Genomic DNA, 20,551 nt, shown 5'->3' with positions numbered 1-20,551 from the left:
CACGGAGCTCTGGGATTCATGTTAATTCTCAAGTCTGTCTTTAGTTCAGACTCATTCCACTGTGTAAACTCAGCAGAGCACAAATTATTTGACCATCCTTTCATAATCTGTCCCCATGCTCACTTGCCAATTACATAAACTGATCCAAATACCTGCTCTCAAAGGATTTCCATTTGGGAATCACAAGCCAATTAAAAAAAATAGGAGATATCCACTTTTCTGTGGCTCATGTCTCATAGTCTTATTTCATGTTGTCATGCATTTCTGGGTGTCTTCCTTAGATAACATTGTTTTCATCAGTGTTCAGAAATTATACCTTTCTTGGCAATAAAACCCTTTTTAAATGGAACCTCTATTGGATATAGCAGATTGCATTCCATAGGAAGGAAGAGGTCAGCAGTGCCTACCAATATCCTGACTATCCCAAGAAAGTCTCCCACTGCCACACCATGATTCTGTTTCTTTGTTCATTACACACTTCAGTGAGCATTTTAAGAGCAACATCTAAATATTGAGCATGGTGTTGTGATCTCATTGAAGGTGTGTAAACAGCACTTAGGTGAACACAACCCACATCATGAGTGTGAGACAGGACCTGAGGAATGTGCCTCTGTGTGTGACTGAAAAGACTATACTTATCTGTTCTGTGAAAATTCAGCTCTGGAACAGGCTTGGTTTTAAGGCTTGCAGTAAAAATAGTTGCATTTTGGCACAAATGCTTCCAATCCTTGTAGCCAGCTGATGTCTGCCCTCCACAGGTGACAGAGATCAGAGCCATGATCAAGCAGTGAGAATGGGCTCCTTGCTGCTGTGCCCAGCTCTCAGCATCTCCAGCCTTTGTGGAGAAGGTCCACATAGCTCTGGAGCCACATCTCAGTGTAACTTTCATACACTGTTCAGTTTATGTACACTGCCTACTCTTGAGGTGACTGCCTGTTTCTTTGCCTCCCAATCAGGAACTGAAATGTGCTAATAGATAGATTTACGTCAAACTAGAAGCAATGATTCCCACTGAAATCAGTGCCTACAGATATCTGCTTGGAGGGTGTTTGGGTTTTTATGTTTGGAGTAAGACAAACAGTGAATGTGGCTTAAAATGGCAGGAGCCTCAGAAAATGCTTTCATAGCTTTTCCTGCAATGTTCTTGTGTACGGGGGCATTGGTTTTGGGGTGGGAGGGGGTTTTTTTGAGAAAAAAAGCTGAAAATTGTAAAATTCAGAGAACAGTATTCCCACTGGATCTTACCTCAAATGAAGAGAATGTCTCTTGCAGTCTTGTGATTTATGAAAGTTTAAACATTTTCTGGTGGGAGTGCAGGTCACCATATGGTAACAAAAGCCCTTGCTAGTTATCTTTTCTGCAGACTTTCAAAAGTAATTGCCAGAATCCTAGAAGACCACAGAGTATTTAAGTATTGGGACTGCATAACCTCTGAAGAGCATTCCCAAATCTACATTTCATTGATTCATCATTCTATAAGGCATAAATTTTCTAATAGTGAGCCAGTTGCTCTAAGTCAAAACCATGGTCCCACCATTTCCATTTTTATCCATAGCTCTGTAACATTTCCAACACCAAAATATGCTATGCAGAGAAACCGTAGTTTAAAAAAATACCGCAAAGAAGGACTCAAAGTCACACCAAATAATGAAAATTTACTGTGCCTGCGATGCACTACACTTCCCAGGCAATGTAGGGTGTATATTTTGGGATTTGTGTTTAAAACACAGCTCTCATAAAAAGATCCTTTGTTATGAAGCACTAAGAATCTGAACTAATGCACCCTTGCAGCCATGGGGCTGACTCTCCCTCTGGCTGGCATTGGGATGGTGTGGCAGAATACTTTTGCCGAACCACAGACTGCAGGTTCTTGTAGCCCTGCTTGTGCTCAATACCAGACTATAAATCTGACGCATGACATGAGCTGTAAAGGAATCCTCTCCCATTTTTTGTGTTCTGGTAAATTGTACTTATAGGAAATTTGCAGGAACTTCTTTACTCCAGTGTTCTGCTGCATGCCCTTGCAGGTGGTGTAATGAAGATGATACATTCTGGGAGGCATCTTGACTTGGGAGTTACAGCTCCATATATTTGTGAATTGTTTAGTTGATAAGGTGGTGTAAGGCCATAGGTTGGACTTAATGATCTCCGAGGTCTTTTCCAGCCTAGGTGATTCTGTGATTCTGTGGTTCTGTGAAAACAAAGTGGCAGCAGAGCTGCCCATAAAGCACGTTGTGTCTTTGTTCCACATGACCATTTACATCACTGTTGGGACAGGTCCTAAGAAGCAAGGAAGAAGCTAACTGGCCTTACTTTCTTGTTTCCAAAACAGCCCAAAGGAAGGAAGGCACTGCCTGGAGAGCTGGCTCAGCAGCAGAGTGATACCCTGCTGCCCTGGCGGCAGCACCAGAGCGCCAACGGGCTGCGGCGGCAGAAGCGGGACTGGGTCATCCCACCCATCAACGTGCCAGAAAACTCCAGAGGGCCCTTCCCACAGCAGCTGGTTCGGGTAAGTTAAAATAAGAAATAGTGGTAATAGTGCTAATAACAATGATGCTCTTGTGGCGGGTCTGGTGAAGCCTGGCTCAAAGCACAGGCTCTCTGCTCTTCCTCCCTCCTGCAGGAATAGTTGCCTTTCCCATGCTGCTCCAAAGCGCCTCACCCCAGTTTCCCTCCCCAGCTGACAGCAGCCTAATCGCCTCCTTCCAGCCAGTCCCTCCCGAGACACTGGCGCTGCTGCCAGGATGGCACTTTGCCCATGCTCTCATCCAGAAAACGGCTGCAGGTGTAAAAGCTGGGCTCGGTGGCACCCAGCGATGAGGGCGCCGCATCCTTCCCTGCCCTGCCCTCCCTCCCTCCGGTCCCGGTACAGATGCGCGGCGGCCCGGGGGAGGTTGGCTGCCTGCCGCCGCTGCAGATGGATCCCGCAGCCTCCCTGTGTTGCTACTTTCTTTCTTCACGAGGATAATCTCTGAGATCAAGTTTACCCATGTGGTTTTTTGTGATGATTATGGGATGACAGGAAAAGAAAAGGAAGGGAAAAGGAGTATTTTACAGAGACATTTGGTTGATTTATTGTTGCTGTTGATAAATGTTAGTGAAATACAAATACGTGTTGTTATTTCTCTTGTGGGTGCTGGTTTCAGTTTTTTAGAGCAGCCGAATGATTAGCTGAAAAAAAAAAAAAACCCCACCAAAAAACAAAAAAACTCCTTGGCAGACATTTGCAGCTCTCCCCTTGGAAGAAAATGGCAACAATTATAGAATTTCAGAAGTTATTTTGAGTAGCAGTGCTGTGTCCTTGGCATCCCTTCTCAGGAAGTTCATTTAGTCCTCTTGAAGCAGTGCCTGGACTCTCATGAGTTGCATCATTACCTGTTTCACATTGATACTCTTGTGCACAGCCTGTGTCTGGGAGGAAGGAAGGGGCATGGTTCCCAATTCACCAAGGACTGGACAAGCTTGGATTGTTGGTGTCATTTCTCTGTGCAATTAGGGAAGTACAGTAAGGACTAAAAAAGGACGAGGTGACAAGTGGTTTTATGTCTGCCCTGGAAAAACAGGGAGGGAAGCCAAGGAGTCTTTGCGTGGTCAGCAGTGCTGGGTATGGAGTGACCCATTAATGTGTTATCCTACTAAGCTGAAGAAATGTCTGAAGAGGAGAATAACCTGATGTGTCAAAAATGCCTTTCTAAATTAATAATTTAGAATAAATCTTGAATTCCTGTGAAAAATAAGGGTAGTACTTGCAAAATGAACTTGTGCTCTCTTCTATTCCCTACTGGGTTTTTTTGATTTTTGTCTAGACAGCGAGAGGACAACTTGGCACCAGATTACCATGGCAAATTTGTTGATTTATAAGGACTGAAATCTCTGTGGCACTTTTTACCCTACAGTCTGGAGATGAAACAGAAGGACTCAACTATGCAAAATTCTAATATTAATGGAAACGACAAATAATAAATTTTATATAGGTACAGAAGAATTTATATTCATCACTTAGACTACCAGTAACCTTGGAAAGATAACCTGGCTTATGGAAATGCAGAACTCCCAGATTTTCAGCAATATATTCCATTGCAGTTTTTGAATACAGATGTTAGAGGAAACACTGAAAATGAAGTAAAAATGAGATGGGAAATAAAAAAAACCAAACTGGCTTACAAAGGGCTGTTTTCCTCCTCACCTGACATTCAGAAAGAATTGTAATGACAGGGAAGATCATACAAAGAGTGCAGCTTGATTAAGCGTGAGACCCCTGATGTTGCAGCCTTGGGTTGAGTTTTCTGCTCCTCTGCAGCATCTGGCCTTTCTCCTGGTGCCTGAATGTGAAGCTTGGGTGATTCCTATCAGGAGTTACAGCTCCCTCTGTTAGACTTTGCTCTTTAATTATCCAGAATAGGACAAATCAACATCTTCAAAGACCAGCACTATCTGATTATTTCCATCCACATAATCTTCAGATTGCCCTGGAGCATTCTGCTGTCTCCTAGATCTAGGTAACAGTTTTGATCTGATTTCCCATGCTTTTGCTCACTGGGCACTGAATATTTCTGTGTCCATCTGCTCACAAACTGGAACCAGAAGTGCACATGTGAAGTTGCAGCTCAGATTCCATTTGTACAGAAGCAGGTCTGTCACAGTTTTCTCTGCTATTTTATATAAGACCTTCAAACCTACCGCTGGTTCTTGGACACTGAACTTTTTTTGGTCCAGAAAGCCCTGCCTGAGCTTGCATTTTGTAGGTATAACAAATGGAAACCAGTCCCTCCATAGTGCTGTCTTTGGTTTTGGCTTCCTCCAAGGAGAGGAAGGGATGGCATGAAAAATTTCAAAATTAAAAAACCAAAAAACCCTACCAGAAGTACAATTTCAGAGAACCACTTGCTGTTTGCGTTTTTATAGGTCAGACTAATTTAAAATGCATAGGCAAATCTTTTGGGTTCCCTCCTACTCCTGCTTCCTATTGTGAAGGTAAAAATTCCATTTTATGGAAGTTGATTAGTTACTTGTCAGTATTTTTAGCATGGCTGTGCCTGAATGAAGTTTAAATCATAGCAAAGGTGAATGCAGCTTGATGGGAGCCACACACCTCGAAAGGCAGCTCTGTCTGGTTCAGCTGGGATCAACTATAATTCTCTGCTCATTAAACCATTTCATTCTGATAAAATATGTTAAATGAAAAAGTTTTTAGAGAAAAAAAAGAAAAAAGAAACATTATCCCTGCCAAACAATCCCTTCAGTTAATTACAGGGTTTTTTCTTTCAGAGGAATATCCGTGTCTGTTCATATACATCAACCACACTAACTAGGAAATGTGTTTCAGAAAAAATAATAGCTGAAAAAATAATAATAGGAATTTCTAATTAGTTTTGGCTGCTGAAAAGATTTACTTACTCTTCGAAGAGTTTAAATAAACATCTGACATTTATAAGCTAAAAATAATTTGTTAGTATAAAAAATGTTTTGTAAATTCTGCTTTTGTCTTTGAGCTGAGAAAACAGTTATCAAAATTTATTGATATATGCTTATTTATTTTGGAAACATTTATGACAATCTTGGGTTTAATTTCCTTCTGCTTCACTTCCACCTTTGTACTAGGAATAATATTGTACATGCTGTGAAATATTTCACTGTAGTGAGGCTAATTTCATTACTAATTGTCAGGTACTCTCATTATTATAACTGAAGTCCATAAAAATGCCTATTAAAAATACAAAAACAATATGAAATCCCCCTCCTTCTCCAAGCAAATGACTCATGCAGGCACACTGATCAGCTAAGATAATATATTAAATAGTTGCACCCTTGCTGAGCACTGTCTATTTTCTCACTGACTCATCCTTTTTAGCTACATGCGTAGCTAATTCTTAATTATCTATTATCTAATTATCTATTAGCTTATCTTGTATTCATCCTCTTTTGAACTTCAAGAAGAATCTCAGTTTCGGATCCACAAGTCAGTCTCCAGCTGCTTTTAATGTGAATCTCGACTCAGTTTTCAAAGCAAGTCTTGGTCCATCTCAATGGGCTGCATGAAAAGAATTCATTTAAAAAAACCAAGTCTTGTGCAGAATTGGCCTTTGGTCATCTTTGACATGCTTAGATAATGGGCTCCTCTAACAACCACTGCACCTTTGTTCTCCTTTGTGAGGGCTCCAAACTTTCAGTTCATCTCCAGGACCTTTCCAGAGCTCTTAGAGCCTCCCATCTTGCACTTCATAGACCGTAATTTTTCCAGCTTGCCTTTATTAAACATGGAACTGAAAAATGTATTAGTTTCCTGTTAGATCTCTTATAATGAACAACTTGTTCTCATTACACCAGCATGAAAATCCCCTGAGGATGACCAAGACAGGATCTTGGTGCTCTCACAAACTGCCTTGATTGCATGCTACAGGCACAGCATGGGCTCCCATATCCGAGGGCTGGTGATCTCAGCCACAAGAATACTAGAAATAACCTGATGTGTGTAACGGGGAATAAGAGGGAAGGATGAATTTTATGTAAATTTAATCAGAAAGTCGTGAAGTGGCTTGGAAAGTTGGCAGAATATAATGTATCTGAAGACTCTTGTGTTGCTGCTCAGTGGAGGTGTCGTTGTCAGGTCGGGTTTCCAGCAGCACAGGGAACGTTTAGGGAGCAGAGAGCTCCTCTTGATGCACTGCAAAACGGTGTGCTGGACTCCTGGGTGGGTTTAGCACATCTTAAGCTATCCAATGACATTGAATATTTAATATGAAAAAAAGTTGATAGCACACTCTCCAGCTGTCTGTGAGCCACAGCTCACCCTGGTGCAGGAAATGGGTGAGACATCTCTCCCAAAGTCTGAAATCCTGGTGCTGGAGACACAGAAGGCACACTGAGCTGTGAAATCCCTGCCAGCTTGGACCACGAGCCCTCAATGTTGCCATCTCCTTTGCTCCTCATGGCTGTTTCAGCGTGTGCCTTTGCACAGTTTTAAATAGTTTTATTGTAGGAAATCCCTCTTGCCTCCTCTATCACAGCGTTGCTCACTGCTGTGAAATTGGCAGTGCAGAATCCATTAGCTCCCAGCTGCAAGACAGATGGCATCTGTCTGTGGTGAGAGAAGGTTTGTTGAGAAAAGGCCTTGCAAATGCTTCCCAAAGGACATCAGACCTTACTTTTCCTGAGAGAGACGCAGACAGCCTTGATTACAAATAGACCTAGATCTTCCTTGTTCTCCACAGGAACAGGTGTTTCTTTTGCCTTACCAACCACAAACACACTCAGAGAAAAAAATGGCTGGTTCTGGCTCTCAGTGCACCTCACTTTTGTGATGCCCTGTGAGCATCATCAGCTGAAATTCAGGAATGAGGGGATTTGGCCTTACTGTGACAATCAGACCAAGATAAGAAGGAGCAAGCCCAGAGGGTGGAGAGGAAATGGGATGTTGTGCAGGTTGTGGTGCTCTAGAGAGGTACAGCCTTTCTTTGAAAGCTGGTTCGAGGATGTAGATTGCCACAGCTCTTGGCTTGACTGCAGTTTCACACCACAAACCAACCTGACAGCAAAGAGAGAAAGATGAGCAGGAAAATGGTTCATTAAATGTTAGTGTTGCCACAGTCTTGGCTCTGGTATTGAGCTCTCCTCTGTGTGTGTGAGTTACCAAACCAGGACTCGCACATGACTCACGAAATGAGTGGAGAAAGGGAAATACCACACAGTGCTACTTTCTTGACATGTCCATTTGAAATTCCTTTAAAACCTGCAGTCTGAAGGAAATTCCTAAACCTACTCCACGCTATATGCACTCCTCAAAGGACATCCCTTTGTTTGCATTCTCTCTGATGATGCCTTTCTCAATTTCCAGCATTCACAAAAACAGAAGGGCCGATCCTGATGCAAATCACACATCTCTGCCAGAGCTGGTGGGGCTACCCCAGCGTGTGCCATTTGGGAATCTAGGTCGAAGGAAGCAGATGCCCAGTGCTTTATGGGCTTTCCATGCACACGCACTTCCAGCATTATGGATTGAAAAGTGCAGCTACAGCATAAATGCTCCATTTAAAATTCTCTTAAACAGCATTCAAGCCTATACTGTAATTATACATATTGTATTTCCTTGTATTCAGGCCCATAGGGAATTTATATTGTCCTTGCTAAAGCCAGAGGGACTGAAGGAAAGCAGTCATTTAATGATTCAGCTGTCTTGGGCTCTATGATTTAATCAATCATATGAAAGAAATTTTTAGATTCTTTGTGTTTAGAGTTCTCTTGTCTGAGCAGAAAATGTTCCCTTTTTGAATTGCTTTAATAGCTGTATTTATGCAGCTGAAAGTTCCTTAAGAAATGAAAGTAAAATCAAATTGCTGAGAATGCCTAGATAATTTATCGGAGAATATTCAATTAGAATATATTAATATTTTAGATTTCCATCATTAATTTAATATTCAGAGATTTAATTTAGTCGTTGAATTGCTGTAGTGCCATGCGTGGGTAGATTGTTAGGCTGAGTGCTTAAAACACCTGCCACAAATGGGTGAATCTCACTTTGATTCCCAAGAGCACAAACGCCTTTCTACTGACACAAGTCTTGCAGCAAAAACTCAGACACTAAATCTTGCCTGTGCTCTGCATTTTTCCATAATTGCAGAAAGGAATAATACAATCTTCTAGCAGAAATAAATGCAAGAGCCTTATTTATTTATGCATTCAAATCCAGACTGAGGGGAATTTGGTGCTCTGTGGTTCTGAGTTTGTCAATGTATTACTGAAGAATTTCATTTTGCCAGACTGGCCTTGTCACTTACTCAAGGAGAACCGTCTTAAGTGAGGTTCGGATTTAAAGGTGATTGACACTTTGCAGACAGATATCAAGGACTCCTATTGCCCAGTTCAGCTAAAAAAGCTGCCCTTGAGTTTTTGCCATTTTCCAGGATGCTTTGGGAATAGTAACGTGAGTAGAAAAATGCCCCACTAAATCATAAAATGCCATGTGATTGGGAGTGATAAATCTCCTTTGAATACGGCATCCCAGTTGCATGAAGGAAATGGAACCATTTTTAATTTCCCACATAACATAAAAACTGAGATTCTCAGAAGCCATTGGCAACAGTGAGACTGCACCCACTGATCGGGAAGTATCAGCATGCCATTTCAGAAGTCTCAAAAATCATTGATAATATTTCTGATTAACTTCAAGTCATTAATTTGGGGTACACCATGTCAGACTGGGAGGAGATTGGGATAACAAACATGTGGTCTGACCTTGTGGTTGATGTTTCAAACTGTTTTGCAGTCACTCAGCATCCCCTGTGGCAGAGGAGTGGGATATACTAGCAGGGATTTGGGACCCTACTACTGATGACTGCTGGTTAAATACAAACTGTAAGTGAGAGACATGGAATGATAGAATTTTCTAGGTTGGGAAAGACCTTTAAGATCCTGAAGTCCAGCTGTGATCCATATAGCATTTGCTTAGGTATTTTTCTGTGCAGGATCTGACTTTTTCAGCCTGCTTGCATCACTGAGGATGGTCTTTTCTCTCACAGGTAGAAGGCCGAGGCAGGGAAGCTGAGTGGCTTTGTTTGAGACCACAGAGCTGTTGCCATGGCCATGGGCAGCACTCTCCAGTTATCAGCATCAGGGCCTGTCCTTGGGTTATTTGAAGAATCTCATAATGGACTTGGGTTTTAATGGAGTAGTCAGAATTTTTTTGCTGATGGTTATATTCAGTCACATTACTCCATGTCTGAGTTCACTGCTACACCTGTGCATTGGGTCTGTTGATGTGCAGGTCTGTTTTCACAGCCATGCAAAGGTGTTTCTCTGCTCTCTGCTGGCTCTCCAGCAATTTCTCCACCACCACCCCCACCCCCATCCAGCCCACACCTTTTAGCTCCAGCTTCACATCAGGAGCAAGAGATTCAGGAAGCACAGAAGGATAACTACCCCTTGAATTGTCATACCAGGCATACTGCAAAAGAGTTCATCAGTCACTCCAAAGAGTATTTAGCTATAATACCCCATTGCACATATTGCAACATATCATTACCTCCCATCCCCTCCAGAAAGTGAGATAACTGTAATAGCCATTCGGGCTGGCTGTCATTGCGTGAACAGGCAAAGGCAGGAAGGCACAGTCAGAGCTAATGCACACAGCTCATGAAAGCTATTGGAAATCTGTAAAGACAGTGTACACAAAAACAGTGGGTTGGTTAATTTGCTTAGAAAAGAGCTTTGGTTTTGCTCATGCCTTTTCCAAAGTAAAACACTAATAATGAAAAAAGCTGAGACAGGAACAGACAAAGAACTTGCAATCTGCCTCTTTGCTGCAGGAGTTCATTCTTTAACACTCATCACCCACATTAGGTGACTGTGGGACTTGGCTTCCTTGATGAGTTGAAATGGAGTCCCGAAGACAGAGTGGTGCTGTGTGGGTGTGAGTTTGGATTTGCAGAATGATGGTGCAGATATAACCTTGACAGCTAGGCTGTTGCTGAAATTCACTGTAGCAGGCTGGGATGAGATAGGAAAAAAAAAAAAAAATCTACACTTTTTATTCCCTTACTATTGCATATGTTCTTGATAGTCTGCACCAATGAAGAATTAAATACAGCACCCTGGAATTTCAGATGTCAGCTTTTAAGATTTTAGAGAATTTACTCTTGGGCTAATTTTAGGCTCTCACTGCTGTGGTTAATTGTTTTATTTATAACAGCTGAGATTTTCAGTGATAAAGGTGTCACCATCCAAATCCTTTCTCAGCTGTCTCTAATGCAGGCTGATGAAAGATGTAAGCCATGGCTACATGATGGGGCAGCAAAGAGTGGATATGCAGTAGTTTACCAGTTTCATTAAAGGCCCCATTTCTTTGCAGTTTGTCCTTTCCCACAATTCTTACCATATTTTTAATAATTACCATATTTATAATAACATTCATATTTGTTGCTAATTTCCTTAATTTAAAGGACATTTTTCTCCTATGTGAACAGTTAGACAACTTAAAAAGCAAACAAACAAAACCTTGGATCATATTAAGGGAAACATTTTGCCCAAGGCAATTTGGATATCTGCAGATGGTGGTACTGAACATTTTGGCCCTTGTTCAGCAGAGATTTTAAGTATGTGCCTAAATTTGAGCCTTTAAGTAACTCTGGTGGCTCTTTAGAATTTATTTGGTGACTGGAAACTAAGGACATTAAGAATGCCTTACTGGATTAATGTGTCCAGCACTGTGCAGTACTAACCTCTTTGGCCACATTTATAGTTTTTATTAGATTCCCAATTTTAATTACACTTCTCTGAGTGTACTGGGTAGTGTACAGAGAACACACTTTCAGATGTGCACACACATCAGCCTTTGCATATGTCTTTTTTTTCCTAGTAGACATTAGAACCTGCCCTGAAAAGCCACCCAGCAGACCTTGGTTGCGTATTTTTGGCACTGGGTAAAGAGAGCTGAATTCTTTCCCCTCCATGAACCAACTCATGCATCCCCCAAGAGCCCCTGCAGCTGCTGGGCAGGTGAGCTCACAGGTGAGGGAGGTTTTGTCTTCCTCTCTGTGGACAAATGAGGTGGGTTTGACTACAGCTGACCCTGACTGTGGGTGCATGGGGAAAAGGCTCTAGGGCAGAGCAGGAGCTGTTCATGCTTCATTAGGGATGAGTGCTGGTGAAGGACCTGAAGGCGGGTGACTCTTGGAGCATGGTACAGGGTTCAGCTAGAGGTGGCTGGAGGGGACAACCAAGGACTTGACCAAAGCTTAGGTGTCCTGTGGAAGAGAGCAAGCCAGCAAAAGAGTGAAGAGAGGGTTTGGTGTTGCTTGTAGTGGTGTTTCTTGTTGCTGGAGGGGTCACCCACCCTTCCATGACTGTTGTGTGGTTGTGCTTCATCCCTGCTCTGCTCCTGGTGGAGCAGGGGGGTGATGGCTCAGCACAGGCTGTTATTCCAGCAGGATCATGTTCTAGAAAAGTTTCATCTAATGTTCCTCTGCCTCAGGTCTGTGCACAGTTTCTGAGATGTGTGTGTATGTAGATACATAGACATATAAATACAGCCAAAAAACAAGTCATGCCATGTACATGCCCTTCTCATAACAAACCACCTGGCCATGCCCTCACCTTGCAAAGTTTTACCTGAGTAATTCCCCTTTGGGAATAAGGTTTTGGAAACCAGGACTTATCCTCTGTGACTCAAGTTGTAAACTCCTAAACCTAAAAGTTTCTCATGGAAATATCAACAGACACCTAAATGCCATCGTGCTGGTGGCGTCGCTGGGACAGTCGCCTTCCTGACTCCTCCTTCCACTTGTGATCTCTGCTCATTTTAATCAAAACATCATGACCTGAGGAGGATTTTGCATCTGTGCTTGTGTTTGTAGCCCTTTTGGGCTGTTTTGCAGTTGACTTTTTTTTTTATTTGTGCTTCGAGGCTTTGTGAGCTGTAACATTTATTTAGGCAAAGAAGCTCATTTTCTTGCTAAATAGGGGACAGTTTAAGGAAGAAGAAAAGCTATGTGGGCTCGTTTTTTCTGTCTAAAAAATGAAAGCCATGCATTGTGTTGTGAAAAGATTGGACATGGAGTCTGTGGTTTGAACCTTTAGGGAAACTTGCAGTCCATGTGCCCCTGTGCTAGTTAAACTCCTCTGTGGAAAAGGCAGAGCTGCAGTGCCCCCATTACTGCAGGACTATGAAAAATTCAGTGGGAATGGCAAATTTTCCATATTTTCAAGTCACTGAAAAAAGGCACAGCAGCTAAAAGGCAGAGTTTCTGACTACACTGTGAGTTATTTGGAGTTATTTCTGAAGTAACATCATTGGAAGGGAGCATATTAATATAGAGAGAGGAGAGGAAACTAAGATTAAGGATCTGTACTTAAAAGTGTTGCTAGTTAATCCAAGCCCTCGGAAGGGATTTGTGTGAGTTGGAAAACAAAAATAAATGTTTGGCCAGCTTAAATTTTCGGTGGTGTGTTTTGCAGTGAAGTGATGACACAATTTACTTACCAGTAAATGGCATTCAACTGCCTCTAACAAAAAGAAATTACAGTAGAAGAATCAGACATTATCAGAGCATAAGTCTTTTATGGAAGATTATAGCAGTTATTTATTATTTGAAAGCAAAGAATTGAGAAGCAAGGTGGCAGTTTTCTTTCAGTCATGGGAAATGCACCCTGTAATGTCTCCATGGAAAAAAGGAAAATGCTGCACCAAAGTGTTCCCATTCAGCTCAATGGCAAAAGCACTGTTCGTTAGCATCTGTTTTTGCAGGGAAACTCCTGTTAAGAGAGGAATTTAAATATCGGAGGAAGCATTTCGAACAACTGTCTGGGTTTACCGAATATTTTTCAGACAGTGTTGTGTTTATGGTACAGGTTTTTGTATGCTAAAGGAAAAGGCAATTCAGAATTTATGAAGCAGCTGCTGTGTCTTTTGAGCACCTAAGGGACTGAATGACACAACATATATGTATTTCTGAAGTCATTGGAAAAAAACAACCCAACAACTTTCCGTACTTCCTTTTGAACCATAACCCATGGTATCTGCAAGCATTAACACATTTTCTTTTAATTTTTTAATTAGACATGAATACAAAATTTAACATTCAGTTATACTGTTAGGAAATCAGCTCTTTTTCTCCTCCTTCTGTATCCATTCAGTTGTTAAATGTCCCCCTCCCTTCCTTTTTTTTCAACCTCTTGTTCTTAATGAGACTTCCTCCTTCTCCCCATGAATCTTTATGTAGGCAACCTTAGCTCTTGATTAATCAGTAATTAGGGAAGGAGTCATACTGATTTCAAGTCTCTAGTATCATACTCTCCAGCTGATATTCAAAACTAAAATCTGAAGGAAAGCCATAGTGTCAATATTATGCTATGTCTAACCATATGATGACAAAAATCACATCAGAGTCAGACCAGGCGTATCTATTTATATAGGCACAAATCTGTCCTGCTTGGTATCGAGTGTAACACAATCATAATTCTCTCCCACGGCTGCTTTCTCACACATTCCCTGCTATTGCCTGCCTTTGTCACCATCAGCATTCAATATTTCGCCTTAAAGTTTACTACACCCTCTGTCATCTCATCTGACACGTACTGTTTCACTTCACTCTGTGTTTGCTGAGCAGTTAGGGCTCAATTCAAAGTTTAATGAGCCCTCATTAACCTCCATGAGCTTTGGATCAAACCCTTGTAGTCTAATATGGAAATAATGCCAGGGTATTATGGAGTTAAAAGCTGCCATACAGTGGTCTGAGGATAAAGTCACCGCGGGCGGGCGGCTTAATGGGGTATTAATTGGATAGAGGGTATTCATAAGTACTGAGCACCAAGTGTGGATGTTGTTGAAAGAATGGAGTAAATGCTGAATGGTCTGATCCTAAACTAAGGAAAACTTGAGGTTCCCTTTGCGTCTGTGCTGTAACTCTGCATCAGGCATTTGGGGGGTTAATGCTGATGGGGGAGATTTTTCTGGCCCAGGTTCATGGGTGCTGTCACTCACAGGTCATCTTCTCTCTCAGCATCCTTCTCTGAAATCCTGTCTGCCTTGGCCATATCAAAATCAGTTTTCCAGAAGCTAAGTATTCGCAAAAAGGTAGTGTTATTGGAAAGGAGATGCTAATTCCACACCACAGCTTTTTCATTTCTTCTTTTTTTCTTTTCTGGGATAAGGCACTTTCAGCATTTAATCAACCCAAAATGTTGTGTCGCCTGAGCTCTTGGTGCCAGTCAGCCCCCCAGCAAGGATGGCTCTCTATTCCCATGGGCTGCTTGGAATATTCCCTTGGGGCTCTGCTGATAGAAGACCTCCACTAAGTCACATCAAAGCAGCTCATATTCAGTATTTTAGTCTGTTTCCTTTTTGTACCCAAAATACTGTTAGTTCTTGGAGGACCTCCATTCCTTCCTCCAGCAGTGTGCAGAGAATGATCAGGCACAGCAAAGAATTCGTTCTTGTTAGTAGAGATTCCCTCAAGGTCTGAGGGATAGCTGGGTGCCTTAGCAGATCCTGCCACATGCCCAGGGCCACCATGGCAGGGACACCAGACTGCTGCTGCCCCTTCTGAGCTGATACTGCCTGTGTAGTGTGGAGGGCCTGGGAGCTGTGACATCATATTTTCACCAGAGAAGTGGGACTGATTCCTTTCATTTATTTATCTTGGATATTCTCTGTGCTTCTTGCATTTTTTGAAGAGCTGTTCCTTTCCTTCTGTGAAGCCACAGATGCAACGCATCCTGTCTTCATCCATGCAGCCAAATCCTTTTCCCTTTGGGCTGGTGACAAGTCACTTTTCCTCCATACAGCTAAGAAGAAAAAGAACAATCACATATGTAACCATTACAGAAATGTTTTTCTGGAAACTCCCAATCCATGATAGCTCCAGAAGACATATCCCCATTCTGTCTTATTCTTAAGCAAAAGGCTGTGCAATATCTGTTTCTGTACTGCCTGTGCCAGCCTGCAGTTCCTGCCTATCCTAATCCCATATGGGAATGAGGCTTGAACATATATGCTAGGAAGGGCTAGGAAATTCTCCTTGATTTAGTGCTCTCCTTTTTGTTCTTCAATTGATTAAGCAGCTGCTAAAATAAGCCTTCTATTGGAGGAGTTCCATAATGCCCTCCTCTCCAGGGCAATTCTGCAGCCTATATACCTCCCTTCTTTGTGTTTTCTCATTTCCAGTTCTTGTCTCCTGTTCCACCTTTTTGGGTCTTGCTTTCACATTTTCTTTTTTGCTGTAGTGTGTTCCCAGGGAGATCTTTCCATGTGTTTCCTTTATCTCAGGTGGTCCCTGCACTGCTGCTCAGCCGTTCGGGATCAGGAGTCAGTCACAATCCCTGAAAACTGTGAGGTTGGCTGAAGTCTTGTCTGTCTCTAGCTCTTGTACCTTCAGTTTCAAACCTTTTTTCTCAGTTAGAAATATTTTTTAAGAAAATAAGAAACCCACAAACACCTAGACTTGTGGTGTCTCCAGAAACTGAGAATGTAAATACAGAGCAATCTGTGGTGAAACCTGGAGCATTCCCACTGTTGTCTCTCTGTGGATTTGTGTACCAGTTAAATGTCACCACTCCAGTTTTCTTGAAAGGCTGCTGTGTTCTCCTACAGGACAGTGTGGGTGGAAGTGTACACATTTCACAACCAAGGGTGTTGCTTTAAGGGCTGAATCAAAGTGTGGGAGATTTCATTAATCTTTTCCATTCAGTCTTTCTGATTGAGCTTTTTTTATTTATAATTATATGTCTGTCTGATTGAGAAAGCTATTTATCCATTCAATTTGATGATGAATGATCAAGAAGAAAGGATGGACAGGATGCTTTTAAAGCCTTTCAGCCCCATAGTTGTAGCCACTTATACTGATAGCTTGCACTGGAAAATGGAATGTGAATCAGAGAAAACATGGGAAATAATAGGAGGAAAATTCAGAATCCATTTCTGATGAGTTATATTAAACCCAAAGATCTTCCACTTCATAGAGAAATTATTTAAGTTTTATGCAGCTTTTGAGATTATGACAAGCTGAACAACTTGTTCTGGCTTGGTGCTCAAGCACCATATGGTACTACTTCAGCAATTTGATGTGATATTATGAATAAGAGTGCATGAGTAGTGAAATGTTTGGGGTTTTTATATCATATTGGCCTTCTGCAATAGACATTAAAACTGAATTCTGTTTAGAGTAAGGGAAGGGAAAAGAAACCCAGACCTGCAGGTTTCAATAGCATAATTGCAGCAAGCAAATGGAAAATGAATCTGTGGTGATTACAAAACCAGTTGCTGACAGGATCTCTTGTACAGGTGGGGTTAACCCATGTTCTACAGGCCCTGTTCTCCTATTAGGTTTTCTCTGGTGCAATGCTTGTATTATCTTTAAGGAAAAGTCTTTATATGCTGTTTTCTGTGTTCAGGGCTAGTGGTTTGCACATAATAATTGTTATGCAAGTGGAAATTGACTCTGTGTGTAAAAATAAAATCTTAGGCTAAGCTTGTAATCTCAGACAAGTGTATGAAAGCAATAGTCAGCAAAAGACAATGATAAAATCTCAGTGTCCCTGTCTGAAGAAGGGCCATCACTCTTCTTTGTGTTACTTTTCTTCTAGTTACAGGAAGTTGCTTCCTTACATTTTGTTGCTAAAAACAGTTCATGGGTAGCAGGATGTGACTGCCAAATTTTGGAGGATGAAGTAATGTGGAGATGGGCAGTCTGGTGCAATTCTCAGGCGGTGGTCTCTCTTAGTGTGTCACTGTGTACTGAATTCTAAAGATAAAACAAATCCCACCCCTAAAAATGTATATTTTTATATATATGATAGATTTGAACTAATGGTGTGTGTAAATACATCTAGTGTGCCTAGAGAGGATGGGACTGGTCCACCAGATCTCATGGGAGGAATCTCTGGGAGGCAGAGGGTGGCACAGGCTTTGTCTGAGGATTTGCTGGAATAACTAGTGGGACTGAACACCTGCCTGGAAAATTTGGCTGAGTTTCTTGCTCTGAATTACAGCTACATTAGTAGAGTTTTAAGGGACAAATGCTGCTTTGAACACAAACTGTTCATATGGAAAAATGTCTGATTTTTATAGTGATTTTGGGATTTGTCTTGTCTGGATGTTTCCCTAAATTTGTTTTTCAAATGGCTTTTGTTTCCGAATGGAGCTTTAGTTTGTAGTATGGATACTGCCTCCATTCCACAGAGCTGACTGGTTTTCACTTGCTGTTTTATGTTGGGTTTTTTACCCTGAGAATTTATTTCTTCTTGTTCTTAATATATTCCCAGTTGGAATTTAGTTTCTGAAAAAAAAAATTCTTCATCGCTGCAGTGATTTTTAGCGGTTGTATCCTTTTATGCCTCATTCTCAGACAGTGTGAACATTTTAACCTTTCCTTAATTATTAGCATTTCCATTCCTGCTGTTCATTAATCTGTACTGGCCGAGGACCATGATGTGTTGTCCAAGGATGCAGCCATGGAGCTGCTCAGCTCCTGCTCTGTGGAAACCTCAGCCTACAGAGATTTTCGTGGAGCATCTACCATTTCACTTTTGAAGTCTGATCTTAGGACTGATTTATTTGTTTTGTAATGGGTAGGTTGGCTCGCTGTCCTGCTGAGTTATCTGCTTTAGTTAGAAACGTGAAAATGTTGTATAAATCCAAGCTGCTGTTAACTGCACTCGGATAGTAAACAGTGCATAGCACATTCTTACCACAAGTACACAAAACCAATTATTCCTGACGCCTGGTAAAGTCTAAAACAAGAAACTGATAGAAATTAAGCAGTGAATTACCCAGCAAGGTTAAGGTCCAGCCTCTCTTCCTCTGGCTCCAGTTCTGACTTAAAAATGGAATTGTGGCTGAATCTACAGCTCAAGCTACCTGGATTTTCTCGTCAGATATTTAGTAGTACGTGCTCTCAGGCTTCAGTTCACAACTGAGTTGCAGGCATGCAAATGCTGCTGATACTGGGGGAGCCTAAATGGCTCTGCAAAAGTCAGGAAGGAAATCCAGGGTGTATTTGAGAACTGAGCAGACTCTCCCAAATCTCCCAAGTAATCCCTCCACTTTAGGTTTTTTGCATCTGCTTTGGGGTTGTTAAGATGTTGCTGGTGGTAACTTGGGCTGATAGATTTTCTACAAAATCTAGTTTTAAAAATAACATCCAGCCAAACTGAAACTTACTTCGAGTGTTCACATTCTGTAATGTTACCAGTAGTATTATAATTCTCATAATCAAAGGTCCTAGTTTTCAAAAGGTGACTCTGTTTTGGCAAAATTAAGATTCTTAATATTTATGTAGGTTTTGTTCTTCATTAATTTTCTGCAGATAAAGAAAAACCCCACTTTCTGAATAGCTTTTATTTAAAATACAGTTCAGTGGTGCTTCTGGAATATTGGTTTGTAATTCTCATATTCATTCAACCCCGGGTTTCCAAGCTATATGTAGTGAAAATATAACCACTTTCTTCTTGGTTAGAGTACAGTACTTAGTGTTTTTTAAGTCTAGTACTGGGCAAACTGTGCTGGGTTTTATGTTGATGATAAAGCTCTAATTGCGCTTCTGAAATCCTCATCATGTGTAAAACAGTACCACTAAACTAAATGGGAATAGCATCCCATAAAAACCAGGCAGCCTGGAGTATGATTAAGAGACAGTAATTTTTCCTTATTCGGACCAGCATGGTTTCAGTTTTCATGCTTTGCTTTCCAACACTTCACCACTGCTCAGACACGTGTATTCCCTACCGCCGTCCAAAGATTTCCGTACGGCCTCCTAAATTTGTCCTGCTCGCTCCTGCATGGAAACAGTGAAAACTCTACAAGAATCCAAGCAGTCTTTAATTTCCCCAAGATTCCTCTGCAGCCAAGCCATGTCTGAACAGCTTGTTGGCTTCGCGGCTCCGCTGTGTTTTGAGCGCGTTGCCGTGTGCGGATGGCAGGAGGTGACGAGAAGGTGGCACCACGTGTCCCTTTCAGAGAGTAACAGTTTGACCCTCAGCTCCTTGTTTCCGTGCCTGATGTGGGGAGCTGTTGCACATACAGAATATCAGCTGCGTGGCAGCAAAGCAAAACCGTCTCGAGAATTCTTAGTAAGTGGAAAATGGGAAGAGAAAAAATGTGAATATTGCAAAAAATCCACTTTCTTCAGCAGGTGCTAAAGCTGCACCTGCCAGCAAGCATTAATAGGGCTTAGTTCACTTGATTGAGCATTACTCGGGGGAGATTTTGGGCCAAGTTTCCATCCTTGTCAACAGTTTCTTTCTCCACTGTAATTCATTAATTAGCAGCTATACCTGTTTACATAATGAAGTGTCGGAGAGCTTTTATCAGTGTGTTGCCATATGAAATGTCACAGTGTTCTCTTGATCAGATTAGAAATGTCTGACCAGAAAGTCCCCGGCATTTCAGGGCATTGCGTGTGACTCATGAAAGGGAGCAGTTAATGATGGTGCCAGTGAAAAAGTCAGTCCAGGCACATTTTCTACAGTGTAATTTCCCAATACTCAAATATTTGAAAGTCAAAAAACATTAATACCTTCGTGCATGCAGTGCGTAAGTTTAAACTTGCGTTATCAAATGAGATGTTTTAGTTCTGTTGCTCAGTCATGCTTAGAATTAAAAAACTAGCCCAGAATCCAGCCCTGTTAGATCTCTAACCAGTTTATAATAAATGAGGAGATGCCAGGTTTACCATCCCCAGATGTGGAGCACAGCATATGGTGCCTATGTAGCAAAATCACAGATTCTGGTGATAAGTTTGTATAGGTATGTAAGTATAGATTTCTGTAACACTGATTGGAGAAAGATGTAGGGTTACCATCATGGAGAATATTTAGGTGGGTTTTTTCTTGCTTTTTTTGTCGAGGGCCTGTCTCTGTTGTGATGTGATTGGAGATTAATTTCAGTGAATATTAGTATTTAAAAGGATTTTCCCCTCATCTTTCCTTTAATCCCTTTTTGCTGAATGTATGCTTCATTTCATTCTGTTCTATGCTGAGATTTGTTGAAAGGGATGGAGAAGAGTTTGTATTTCCCTTTTTAGCAGCCTGAGCTCTATGTGGTTTGTGTGAATTCTTCTTTCAG

General features: G+C 41.5%; 1 protein-coding gene across 1 annotated transcript in view; it reads left to right on the top strand.

Moving 5' to 3' along the window:
- CDH4 (cadherin 4) overlaps positions 1 to 20,551 on the top strand; it is a gene marked incomplete at both ends in the record, with an annotated part of 419,822 nt that overhangs the window by 267,054 nt on the left and 132,217 nt on the right. Inside the window, one exon of the mRNA XM_082292618.1 lies at positions 2,333 to 2,509. Within this exon, the coding sequence (XP_082148744.1) occupies positions 2,333 to 2,509 (177 nt within the window). The remainder of the gene's footprint in view (positions 1 to 2,332; positions 2,510 to 20,551) is intronic.

This window comes from Coloeus monedula (genome assembly GCF_965178545.1).
Source record: "Coloeus monedula genome assembly, chromosome: 17".
NCBI lineage: Eukaryota > Metazoa > Chordata > Aves > Passeriformes > Corvidae > Coloeus > Coloeus monedula.
The sequence above is the reverse complement of the archived record's forward strand: the minus strand, read 5'-3'. Positions and strand labels throughout refer to the sequence as shown.